This window comes from Centropristis striata, chromosome 8 (genome assembly GCF_030273125.1).
Source record: "Centropristis striata isolate RG_2023a ecotype Rhode Island chromosome 8, C.striata_1.0, whole genome shotgun sequence".
Classification (NCBI taxonomy): Eukaryota; Metazoa; Chordata; class Actinopteri; order Perciformes; family Serranidae; genus Centropristis; species Centropristis striata.
Window position 1 is genome coordinate 11,227,481 of NC_081524.1, and position 13,942 is coordinate 11,241,422.

Sequence of the window (13,942 nt, forward strand, 5' to 3'; positions counted from 1 at the left end):
TGGATATTTCCGGAGGACCAAATATGACTGTGCAGTGTAAAGGGTGATGCTGCGAATGCCGAGGGAGGGAGGGGTCAAGGGGAGTTGCTATGGTGTCGCAGCCTACCGGGTCCGACCAGTAGCCATGTTCAGCCTATGAGTACGGTTGAACCTGCAGCCTGCAAAGAAAGGCTCCCCGTGCGCCTGGGAGTCACAGAGACGGGAATCAAAGCAACAGAGGGAGGAAGAGGATGGAGAGGAATGGACTTGAACTCGCACAGAAAGACTTTATGTGTCACACACAGCGGAACCATTTCGACATGACTTTATTTCACATCATTAAAAACTTACAAGCCTCAAGACTTGATGCGTCAGGCTCAACAGAGAGATCACACAGTGAGATATCACAGAGTCAAGACATTATGCGTTACATGAACAGGCAAAACTGCTATAGCATGTATTAATGCATTATATATACATCCTCGTGTGGGTTCCTTCTACAGTATGCATCGTCTCAAGCTGCAGGAGCATCAAAGTAACACTTTAGAGGTTATAATCACGCTCGCAGGTTGATAGTATGCAGGGGGGAGGGGCAAAGGTCACGAGGACAGGATCCACCAGAGGATGTTTCAGTGTCTACATGTACAACAGACCACAATCAGAGCAGAGATAGTTTTAAGCAAAGCTGCAGAGCGGAGAGTGGGCTGCTCCGGGTGATGGTGTGTGTCAGGAGTTGTTCAGATTGTGACACAGTGTCATGAGTGTTGGTCACTCCACATCATCAGCCTCACATGCTTCAATCTCTGACACCAGCCGGTGAGGGAAGAGCTTATACTGCAGCCATGTGGGCTCTGGAAAACAAAGAGAAGAGCATGAATTTTGCAAAATAATGTTTCACAGATGCAGATAAGGAAAAGGGAGGGCCTGTTTCGGTGGTTTGGGGTTTACCAAGGTAGCAGGCTGCTGGCTGCAGCTTCCCATCAAAGCAGGTCTGGGTGGCAGTGAAGCTGCACTGCTTACGAGGGTGTTTGCAGAAGAACGTCACATTTTCCCCGTGAGGAACCATGGCGTCTGTAACGTCAAACGGCCAGCGCTTCACTCCACCAATCACCACTCGGCTTCGCTCAGCAGGGACGAGACAGCGAGCTGTGACACATATTGACAAAGAATTAAAATATGATGTCATACAAAAGGTTATAATAAAGTGTAATCGTGTCTTGCATATATTTATGTGTGTAGTATATATATTAGGAATAGAACAATATGAAATTTCATGTCATGTTTCATCCTGGTCATAATAATTGCAATTCACAATATTATTCTGATAATCATCAAAATAGGCCTTAAAACTCCTAAAATGGAACTGGAATAGATGGAATAGAAGATGCATTTAATGAGAAGGATTTTCTGTAAAATAAGCTAAAAAAAATTGGATGAATAATTAAACAAGAATGAAACATGTAATATGAATAAATAATAATATTTGTACTTGATTTAAACTGTAATTTATAAGCTTAATAATAAATAATAATGTTATGAGAAAAAAAAAGTAAACTACAGACAATTCACTGGCTTTGGTGAACAGCCAAATGATTGTAAGAGAGGCACCAAGGTAGCTCAAATAAAATCTCTCTCATGATCATATTCATGATTATCCTGATAATGGAAATTCACTACGATCAACTTACTGTGTTTTTTTTTTATCTGTGATAAAATATTATGCCATCTCATCCCTTATATGTGTACTAATGTGTTTAATGAAAACTTGCATATTCATATAAGAATTCTAACGTTTATGGGCTTAAATAATCCTTATTTTAACTAACTTTAACTCAACAAAATGCATGCACTTTGTTTCTCTTGTGGCCACTTATGAAGCTCACCTCTGCAGTATGGGGGTGATGCGCTCCAGCTGCCATTCGACAGGCAGGTGACCTTCTGCGGTCCGTCCAGCAGGAAGTTCTTTTTACAGAGGTAGTGGATGTCGAAGCCAACTTCATATTCAGTCTTCTGCACAGCCACCACGTAGCCCTGCGCCACATCTTGAGGAGGCTGGCAGTACACCTCTAAAAGAATGAGAGAGGCAGATGATTGTACAAACGAGGGTAAAGTTGCTCCAAAAAAGGACAATTTCTCAGTAATTATCTATTGCTTTCTGCACCTGATTGTGATTTTTAAGTTAAACCGAAAGCTTGAAACTGCAGCAATCTGTCTTTTTTTTCCTCTCTTCTATTTACTATGTTTTAACAAAAGCCGGGGTCTGTCATATTCCCAGTTGCATGATGCAAGAAACATCCTGTAAGAGTCTGCCCTTCCTCCCTGTGGAGCAGGCCTTGCAGTACCACGTTTGGCCACAGGATGGCAGTAAAGCACTTTGAAACTGAGCACTGGATTTCTAAAGATGAATACTTGAAGGAGTTTGTGTGTTTTTTCCTGTCTGTCTCTCTCTTTGATTCACTCTTTTTTTTTTTTTTGCATAACAGCACACACACATGAACACATGCACGCAACAAATAAATGAGCATCCCTTCAAAATAAACACTCCAGTCCATTCACTCGTGCATCAACCACCATCCTACCTTCTCCTGGTACAACCTTGAAAGATGCATGAGGACACGCTGACTAAAGATGAAGCAGCAACACACACACACACACACACACACACACACATGAGAGTGCACTTACTTTTACAGATGGGGTGAGGATACTGCCAGGTCTGATTATCCTGGCAGAAATTTTCACTGCTCCCCACTATATCCGCCCTGTAGGAGAGAAGGAAGAGAGCGATGGAGGCAGATGGCAGTGTGTCATGTACAGTATTGACAGCTAAAGAGCTTTCATCTAAATAAAAGTGATGAAAAAAGGTGTAAATGATTTCCTTTTTACACTCTGTCTCTCTCTTTCAGAGTGTCTGAATTTTGTGTGCACAGTTCTGGCTGACACATCCACTCGGGTTCATCTCATCCTGCCGATGAGTCAGTGTGTAAAAGGGGAGTCAATACAAGATTAGACTGTAATGACCTAGTTAGCTCAATGGAGAGATCGTCAGCTGGGAGATCAAAATGAATTCCCTGCCATTCATCACTCATCACCCGACGTTCCCCAACACCTCTCCCACAGCGGTGGAAAGTAACCAAGTACATTTACTCAAGTATAATTCAGAACTACTAGCACTTCAATTTTCCATTATAAGCTACTTTAGACTCCAGATTCAAAGGCATAGTGTACTTTATACTTAACATAATGCATCTGACAGCTTTAGTTACTAGTCACATTCAGATCTTACACTAAAAAACACTTAAAAATAATAATAAAATACAACACAGTGTATAATATTAAGTATTTAAAGCAGACATGAGAACTGAATGGATAGAAAGTGAAACATGCTGTGCCGTGCTGTTGAAAAGAGAGAAAATAGAGAAGAAGAAACAAAGAAGAAGCATCGAACAGCAGCTCAAGGTGATGTTTCATAATTATATTATGAAGAAAAATATGTTCTTTAGATTTAACACAATTAGGAACTGTGTTGCCTGTCTTATGATTTTAGTATTTTTTCTTTTCAGACCCAAGTGGAGGGGATTATTGCACCAACATGGACTTTGTTGTTCTTTATACTTTGTATCCTCTCTTCTGCCTATATTTTAATAGTCTATGATATCACTTCGGCCACAAGAGGGCGCTGTTAAATATAAAGGTAAATATGGGTAATTCTCAGCTGCTGTAAAAGGACACATGGGGTCAGTCTCACTAATCATCCCACCAAAGAGACATTTTGACTGTAAACTTCTCACATTTTGTTTTACCAACTGGTCGAACCTTAAAAAGGTAAAAATATTCAACATTTTACAAAAAGAACAGGTTTGTGTAGGAGAACTATCTATTTTTTGGTAACACTTTACAATAAGTGTACATGATTTAACATAAGTTGAAGCAGTAATAAATATTAACTAACATTTATCTAATATAATAGTATTAGTAAAATTAACTATGAACATGTGTCTCTTTTTGAACATTTATTCAGGTTTTACATGTTAAGGTTCTGACTATAATTAGTAAATAGTTGATAAATATGTAAATTCACAGCTCTGTTATTTCAGTAAGAGAAAAATGTTTTTTAATTATTTAGGGGTAATGATTGTCCATTTCAACCTATAAATTAACATGCATGTTATAGAAGCATTTTTAATCTTAATTTTTCCATTTATTAATGCTCTCTGTAACCCTAATCTCACACTTTCTGAATTCACAAGGATGCTGAATAAGCATTGCTTCATCATAATTTACTATTTATGAAAGCTCTTTGTGATATTTATTGTAAAGTTCACTTGTTTACTATTAAATAATGTATTAATTAATACCTTAGTTAACATGAACATCATTAGGGAATGTTATTAAATGCTTATTACAGCAGTTGATCATTTTACCCTTTTTGTGAAGTATTTTCTTCTTTCCTTCAACATGAATCATCTCATGCCTCCTCAGATTTATCTAGTGACCTTTTAAAACATGGACAGATCAATAGTTTTGACTAAACTGTAAAATACAATATTTAAGAGTAGCTCAAACTCAACCAGCTGCAGTAAAACGTTGCAGTAAAATGCTGCGTATGCATCGATGCATCCGTATTAACAATCTAACAGTGTCAGGTATAATAATATATGAGTTATTTTGCCTTAATACTTTAAGTACATTTAGTCCATAATACTTCTGTGCTTGTATTTAGATTTAAATACTTTTTACTGCAGTATTGGTACTTTTACTTGAGTACAGGATGTGAGTATTTTCTTTTTAACAGCTCTCCTGTGATGGAGCTGCCCCTCTGCTCCCTCCCTCTTCTTCACACTCCATCCCCGTCTTCTCACTTCCTCCATTCGTATCATTTCAGGTTTTCATAGCCTCTTCCTACTCACAACCCTAACCTCCCATCATCCCCCATCCCTCACCCAGACAGGCAGCTGTAGCGGATGGAGGTGCCTGTTGTAGCGTCGCCCTGGATGCTGAAGGTGTTGATGACTTCCTCGGGCAGAGGGCAGGTTCGGGCGGCGGGGATGGTGGCGGCGGTGGCGGGTTCTCCAGGTGACTGATTCTCTGTTGGTCACAGAGGAACAGAAGGGTTAAGATTGATATTGTCAGGTCGGTTTTTTTATATCCACACCAGCAGAAAAAAACATCAGACCAGCCTTCAGTTACATTTATGTCATTTTTACATCAAAAAAGTTCTTCACAGTAGTGATGGTGTACATCTACAGCACAATTTTGAGGTACTTTCATCTATACAAATTATGCGTTTAACATTTTTCCTGCAGATAAGTTGCAAATATTGTACTTTTCACTCTACATAATTAGTAGCTACTTTGCAGATTAAGATTGTAAATACTAAACATATGAATTTGTTCAATATCATCAGTGGTGGAAAAAGTATTCAGATCCTTAGTAAAAAATACTGATACCACACTGTGAACTTACTCCACTACAAGTAAAAGTCCTGCATTCAAAACTTACTACGCTAAAAGTACAAAAGTATCAGCATCAAAATGTACTTAAAGTATCAAAAGTAAAAGTATCGTTATGCAGAATGGACCCACTCAGATTGTTTTATATGTTCTGAATATATTATTAGATTATTTGTATTATTTATGTAAGCAGTGTTTTAATTTTGTTAAGATATGGCTCATTTTAATTACTTGATATACTGTTATATCTAATCACTTTAAATTCATCATGTTTTTATGTTAAATTTCGACCTGAAAAGTAACTAAAGCTGGCAGCTAAATGTAGTGGAGTAAAAAGTACAATATCTGCCTCAAAATGTAGTGAAGTAGAAGTATAAAGTTACATACAATTGAAATAGTCAAGTAAAGTACATATACCTCAAAATTGTACTTAAGTACATGCTTGAGTAAATGTACTTGAATGTACTGAACATTATGCTTTATTGTAGAATTCGACCCAACAATATAAAGTGATTAAAGCTGCCACAGTAAAATGCTGCTAACAAACTAATGCACCAGTAATAATTACTACTATAACAATAAAACACTTTGCTTTAAATCCCCCTATTTAGAATTTATACAAGTAAACATTTGAAGAACTGTTTATAACTCACATTTCATCTAGTTATAAGCAGATAAAATGACATTGTTTAATAATGATGCATGTTTTATGTAATTACATATGTTTACTATATCATCATGCATTATGTGTTTTTACACCAGCCTCTGTTGTGTGATGTTGCATTGGTATTGTTGTGTGTTCATGTATTGTTGTGTCATTTGGATGCTGCACAATGTGTGAATTATCATTTTATGCTAATTTAATGGACAATAAAGTAATCTGAATATGAATGAGCGCTCACAGGAAGAGTTACAGCTGCTGACACTTTTAGCTGACATACTGAGGTACACTTTTAGTTCATACTTTTACCACTTTTACTAAGTAAAGGATCTTAATACTTGTTCCACCACTGCCTGTGGTGACAGAGACGTGTGTGAAACTCCTCAGAGAGAAATACAGCAACTCTAATGTGCATTTGTCATTCAAAGACCCTGATTACCGGAAAAAGCACAGAAAACACATTAGAGTCATCATGTAACTGATGCATGTGGGTGTGATTTTACAGGTGACAATCATTAACCCTCTATGGTACAGTGTTGCCCTCAGGCAACATACCCATTTTTGGCCTGTCAAATTTCTACAATGCATCTTTTTTAATGGTGCTATACTTTAAAAAGAGAGAAGAGTATAGGGAACCAATAGCAATAGTTTAATTTGTCACATGACCTCCAGGAGGCCATATTGAAACCAGTTTCTGCAGACTTTTCCAAAGTAAACAGCTTTGCCATTTTGCACCACAAAAAAGCACTCAAAACATAATTTTGTGGCCTTTTTCCATCTGGAAAAAAAATATTTTCCTACTAATAGGTGAGTAAACATTTTTGATAGTTTCATGCAATTTATTTTCTAATTAAATGTTGGAAACTTGTTAAAATGCAACTGTTGCCCTGAGGCAACAACGTACCATTATGGATAACTGCTATGTTGCCTCGAGGCAACAATGAACCATTATGGAATCAGCGTGGCAGCATGAGATATTGGTAGTGTGTGTTTACGTATGTATATAATGTTCAAAAGCATTACATTCATCATAATTTTGTTTTGATCTTTACAATTTAACAAAGATATATTTGATGTTAGTTACAGTAAAGTAAAGTTCAGGCTATTACTTAGCCCTGCAGGCCGTAGTCTTCTATTATAGTGAACTTTGCATGTCTTATTTGCTTATAATTTCCACACATGGCAACAGGCAACAAACCCCCAAAACTTCCCAACTGGCATCATGATGCATACCATAGAGGGTTAACAAATAAAGAATGAAAGATGGAGGGATAAAATACAGATGGTTTGAGGAAGGAGCGTCCATCCTGCTACCTTATCTGACTCTGTATTAACCAGGGTTTGTATTTAGTTTGTGACCCACAGAGGCGTTTCACTCGATGTCTTGTTCTATTTAAGTTGAACTAACCCTTCTTAGGTAATAAATCAAAGTTCGTTGAGCAGGTGAAACACCGCCCCGTACCTCTCGGCAGCTCACAGCTATATATCCGTGATTGTATAACACCTGGCACCGCTCATTCCTGGAAGTTTGAGTGCCTCACGCTTGTGGAAATATAAATATCAAGAGTGGTGCTTGGAGAGAGGCTGGAGCGACCCGAGCTCCATCAAGCGCGGAGCTGAACGCGGCTTTGAAAGGCAGAGACAGCTCTTGCCTGAGGCCTGTCTTAGGTATCTGAAACCGAGGAACGTTAATATAAAAATGTAAAGGGACCTATGGGAGAGGGAGAGTTACGATTTCTGTTTGGCTGCGGATGAGAGCCTGAAGCTGAGTTCTGTTTTCACATATCGCCCTCCTCCTGCCTCCTCTACTGCTGCCACCCACACAGGCTGCTGCACCAAACTGCTCTGAAGCAGGTATATCAAATTCTTTTTTTTTTTTGTGAAATTACAAAACACTGATTTTGAATAAACCGCTGCATTAAAGACACAGCAATCTGATGTGATGTAAGATGTAAAAATGTTTTTTACTTTTGCTTTTCTGCTGCACACACAGACACAAACACGCACACAGATGCACCACAAACTAAATAGCCCAAAGCTGCATGCTTGTCCTTGGCTCCCATTGTAGAGAGAGACCTTATCAGAGGCCTCAGATGGAAGAGGATGAGAGGAGAAAGAGATGAGAGGAAAAGAGGATGAGAGAGGAGAGCAGAGGAGAGGAGAGCAGGGAACAGAAAGGCCTGGAGCTGCATGAGCAAGAGAGCTCTCTGACTCTCCTGACTGTGATCTGTCGCCCACACACACACGCACACACACACATAGAAACTCTACACATGTGCAATTCGTCCCCCCACACATACACATCCAATGTATACAGAAAAATCTACCTCTCTCTCTTTCTCTTTCTCTCTTTCTCTCTCTTTCTCTCTCTCCATAAACACACTCACAGCATCAACACGTTCACACCCGCTCACACTCACACCGTGTGCATGCAGCTCTGTGCCACTTTGACAGTGATCTGCCGCCCACTGCCTCTCAACAGGCATGAAGGAGCTCGACTCACACTCTAACACACATGCAAAGGACACGCACAATACAAACGCTCTCACACGTTTAAAGCCCACCTACCTTCTGCCTGTCTCTCAGCAGGAGGATACTCTACGAGAGAGAGAGGGAGCTGAGAATCGTATCCTCATTTCACATCTTTGAAACGATAAAAAATCTTGAGGGTGAGACTGGGCCCCAGCTGGGTTGAGGATTCCTCAGAAAGCGTGTTCGCTGAAGCTGCATGTTGCATGATTAAGCTTTAAAGCTGAAAGTGCATTGATTTTTTTTTATTATCAAATGTCAACAAAAGCAATAAGCATTTTCTTCCAGGTGCTGCATGTTGATGAGATGTGTCAAGATACTGAGAAGTATTGATGGCTTTACTTCATGAACCGCTGTGCAGCCTCACAGCACAGCAGTGCATGCAATAATGCTGCACAGCAGTAGAACACATTCTTCTTTCTGTGAACCACTTATTCAGATTTATCTTCTTTTTTTGTTGTTGTCGTTCTATATTTAGACTGACAGAAAGTTGAAACATTTAACCACATGATTCTCTGGAGGCTCAGTGGTGCTTTGGTTGTAAATTGACTTGTAATTACTTGAAAGTCCTTTGTGTTTTCTTTAAGAATTGACTTCAGATACTTGTGCTTTTGTTTAAATGCCCTGACAGCTTTGTGCTGGTCCCTGTGGCTTTACATAGTTGCATCTCTAAAGCAAACCTGGTCAGTTTTTTGTTCAATAAAAGGGACAGTTCACCCCCAAATAAAATAATAGACATTTTTCCTCTTACATGTAGTGCTAGATTGTTTGGTGTGAGTTGCTGAGTGTTGGAAATGTCTGCTTTCTCTCTAATATAATGGAACTATATGATACCTTGTTTGTGCTACACAAAGCGCCACAAAAAACTACATTTGAAAAACTCTGCAGCCATTTCTCTTTTCATAAATTACTCAAGTTCATTCACAGACCTTGTAACCAGGTTGTGACTTCTGCAGAGAGGTGTTATAAATATTAATATTAGTATTAATATAAAATATTAATATTTTTACTACTACTACTGCTAGTATTATTAATATTTCTTTATTTATTATTTTTATTTATTTTATTTATTTCTTTTGGGATGAACTGTCCCTTTAAGAGATTGCAGAAGACCTCTAGCACAAACAAAGCTAGACAAAAAAAAAAAGAATGAATCTTATAATCAATTTATAATGCTAGACATTTGTGCTGTGCCCATACTAACAGACACATTTTTACTTAAGTAGGGATCTGAATACTTTTTCCAATACTATTGATTCTGAATTGGATGCATTCCTTGCATCCCAACTTTTTGTGAATTGGGGTTGTACATGCATGTACATCCATATGCAGCCTCCACACACACACACACACACACACACACACACACACACACACACACACACTGTTCAGGTTTCCTCTCCTCATTAAACTTATCATCAGTAAAAATCTTTTTCCAACAGACAATTTGAACAACTGAAGCTCTGGTTGCTATGGTGATGTGAGGTCCCAGTTGTGCAACGTCTCAGTCGACACATTCACAGGGTGCTCTCTCTTTCTCTCTCTCTCTTTCTCTCTCGCGTCTTGCATCAACACATATTCACCTATACCTGAACTCGTGCAGTGAACCTGCTGCTTCCAGCAACAATCTTCTAGATGTTCATTATCTGTATATGAATCTGTTATTGAAAGAACATTTTCTGCTGAACTCAAACCCACCTGTGCAGATGGGCTCATCCCCACTCCACTGTCGGTCACCTTGACAACGGCGAATAGTGGCATCCAAGCCATTGGGCAGCTTGAATCCTGGCTTGCAGCGCACTTCAAGCAGAGCGGAGAAGGAGTGAGTGGGAGAGAGGAGGCTGGCCTCAGAGTTGTCACTGGGGGGCAGAGGCCAGGGACATGTCCGACCTGAGGAGCACAGAAAGGATGTCAGAGTGTGCAAATGAAACGGCACTAAACCATTTTAAAATGGCTCTAATGAGGTTGAATAACCAGACTGGATGCATTACAATGCCCTCTTTCACAATGCACAAGCATAATAAAAAGCTTGTGTTCAGCACCAACATAGGAAGTATCTTGAGCCCAGATTTTGTGCATGACCAAGGCTTTTATTTTTTAGGAAACACACACACACAAACACACAAACAGATGTATGTTGGCACAGCTGCGTACACACACACACAAACAGTTTTAATGACTGAGCCCACAATAGTGTTCACAGTGACAACTGAGGGCACACATGCATACAAATAGTTACCTGGAGCCACACAGCTGAGCCCACACTGGCCATCACACAGACACTGGCGCTTGTTGCCACAGTCTCTGTCAGCTTTGCAGGGCCGAGGACACGTCCTCCTCCTCTCGTCTCCCAGAAGTCTCTCCGGACACGACCCTGTTGTGATACCACACACACTATCACACCATCACGGTAATTTCCCCTTTGTTTGCTTCTACTCCATTCATGGCCCCGTCATAAAAAAGAGCAAACAGTAAGGGCTGTAATGAGATTTTGTTTGCCAGTTCTGCTTTTTCTTTTCCTGTTTGAAGGAAAGTAAATTCAGTGTGGGTGGCCTGGGCAAACATTTGCCACCCAGGTTGCCAGATGAGTAAGTATTTAGATGGCAGGCTTTATTACTCTTTGCCATTCAGCCATCAATCTTGTTTTTCATAGAAAAGTGAGTGTTGTTACTTCTGTGAAAAGTCTTTAGTGTGTGTTTTCTCTGTAGAGAAACTTTGTCTGAATTTGTTCATATTTGAACAGGATCAATCTATGGGAGTAATCATTAACCCTCCTCATTTCCTCCACTCCTCCATATACACTCCATCACACATCATTAAACCAGATTCTCCACTTGTTTTATGTTGCAACATTGCCAACACTGACACACCCTCAATGTCCAGAACATTTGAGGGGGAGGCAGAGGGGGGAGTCAGACAGGGTTCCCCATTTTTCATTTGTTAGAATGAAAACATGTGTGCTACTGTATTCACTCTGCCCACTGCCATGTGACCACACATGTGCTGTACTAATGCACACATGATCATGCCAGAACAGCACGGAGACATGGTGTACAGAACAGAGATGTTGCATGTAGGATGTCAGAAGCGTAAAAGTTAGTGCATATTGTTAAAATTGTGAAAAGAGTTATAGAAGTTCTAGAGTCACTTATAAAGGTGTGAGGCATCCCATAATTAATTAACAACTAAAAGAAAAACAGAAATAAACTTACTTCAAATTACTTTTTGTCTCACCCATGTTCTGTATTGGTAATCAAAACTTGGTAGGATCTTTTTTTTCTAATTTATCATAAACATTGATTCAACTGATTTTTTTTTCAATCAGTTCACTTGCATAAATAATAAAAATATCAAAATGCACACATGCATTGCACAATCCCACCATTAGTTAGATTAGTAAAGTAGTTTAAATGATTACTTAAACAGTTTTAACCACTTACATAATCATCTTTACATTAAAATACAACTTACAGAGTATTAAAGCATGCAGGGCAGAGTCCACAGTATGCAGTGATAGTCCGGCTGGGTTCAGTGTGCAGGTGTGGGTGATGGGCTTACCTGGATCCTGCAGGGACACCGCTCCAGTCAGAGCCCACAGGGACAGCAGCAGCAGGGCACAGTCCATCCTTAAAGCCAGGCCTTGGACGATATGAGGCAGGGACAGGCGGACACAGCATTTTTAAGGAAGGGGGGAACAAAAGGTGGGAGGGTGGTAGGGGTGGGGGAAAGCACCAGGGAGGGGGAGAGAGAGAGAGAGAGAGAGTGGGGGGAGAGAGGGTACAGCCCAGGAGCAAACATCTGGTTTGTGTTGAAGAGATTTGGGGAAAATTCCATTCTGAGGGACCTTTCACCCATTTCTGTTGAGATAGCAGATAAAGTGGATACATGTTATCCCCCCTCACACACACACACACACACACACACACACACACAATAAACAAACAGGAAATGCTCACAACAGAGGAAATTGATGGACTTTACCTGATGTCATGCACTGCAGCGTTTGTTCTTTTTGCATCCACCCATCCATATGGGTGCTGCACGGTATGAACGTCAAGGCCAGCGTGCATGCTTTATTATGTAATCACACCTTCTTCACAATTAGCTCAGCTTTGTTGGAGGTTTTATCCTATTTATGGTCCCCTTAAACATTGCCTGCATTTAATTTAGGTTAAGTTGTTAAATACTTCTTAAAATGACAGTTCACTCCCAAATTCAAAAATGCATACTTTTTCTCCTACCTGTAGTTCTATTCATCAATCTGGATTGCTTTGATATGAGTCGCCGGATGTTTGAGATATCGAGATATATTATGAATATAATGGAACAAGCTGGCACTCAACTTGTGGTGCTCAAAGCGCCAAAAGTATATTGAAAAACTCAACAGCAATGAATCTTTCCAAAAGTCATTACCAGTTTCATGTTGGAACTATTTTTAATTCGACCAAACTACACCCACCAACTGTAAAATAATTTTTATTTTTTATTTTTAAAAACCATTGTGAAAACAATAACAAAAACTAACAAATAGCAACAATAAAATTCTAACTAATCGTTTAATATTGCTAGCTCACCTAGTACCACTTAGCAAGCTAATATGTGGTTCTCAAAGTGCCAAATAAATAGAAATAACTAAGAAAATAGTTCCTACATAAAGCAACAGTTATCTCCAAAACTCAGTCATCACAAAACAATCTCGACAATAAATAGCACTACAGGTCAGAGAGAAACGTTGGTATGTATTTTTGCTTTTGGGGTGAACTGTCTCTTTAAATGCCCGAGGGAAGTAGCATTGCCTTTATTGGGAAAAGATTGCATATTTGGACTGTTTTGCCTATCAAAGGAATTTACACAATGTGAACAAACAGGGAGGAAGTCCAAATAACTCGTCTGGGGACATTTCACAACATATTATAGTCTGGTTAATAGGCTTAAGTTGATAAATTAAGGAGTAGCCGTCTTGAAATTTGACCTCTATTGCCCATTCTACCCATTCTATCAAAAATGGACCTTAATTCAAGATGCAAGTTTAAAAACACTGTATGCAAGAATTACCACTGAATGTTTGTAAACACAGCTTTTAAACTGTGTTTAAACCTCCTTCCCAGTTCAACGAGACTGAAAGCAAACCCCAGAATCACACTCGAGCTTTGTCCACTTTGAGGTTTTTTTGGCCATTTGGCCATTATTTTTTGTAGCCTCGTGTCCAAAGGGTGACAACCTAAAACATTGCGATCTCAGTAAAATGAAAGAAAATCCACGCATATGGAACGGCCTCTGCAGATACAGACACATCACACACATGAAGTGCCTACAATGT

General features: G+C 39.4%; 1 protein-coding gene across 1 annotated transcript; it reads right to left on the reverse strand.

The window, feature by feature from the left end:
• Positions 1-288: 288 nt before the first annotated feature.
• Positions 289-12,298, reverse strand: ntd5 (ntl-dependent gene 5). Its single transcript, XM_059340105.1, has 8 exons — positions 12,181-12,298; positions 10,862-10,996; positions 10,321-10,512; positions 4,923-5,067; positions 2,665-2,741; positions 1,863-2,045; positions 928-1,125; positions 289-830 (listed from the first exon to the last, which is right to left on the reverse strand). Exons 1-8 carry the CDS (start codon positions 12,245-12,247, stop codon positions 748-750), a joined length of 1,080 nt encoding a protein of 359 aa, XP_059196088.1. The 5' UTR covers positions 12,248-12,298; the 3' UTR covers positions 289-747.
• Positions 12,299-13,942: the final 1,644 nt, after the last annotated feature.

Excerpts from the sequence above, each read along its gene's own strand:
- ntd5 (XM_059340105.1), bottom strand. The coding sequence starts at position 12,247 with ATGGACTGTGCCCTGCTGCTGCTGTCCCTGTGGGCTCTGACTGGAGCG. Across the intron at positions 2,742-4,922 it reads CGCTACAGCTGCCTGTCTGG|GGCGGATATAGTGGGGAGCA; the intron begins GTGAGGGATGGG and ends TCTCTCCTACAG. Across the intron at positions 831-927 it reads GCCAGCAGCCTGCTACCTTG|AGCCCACATGGCTGCAGTAT; the intron begins GTAAACCCCAAA and ends TTTGTTTTCCAG.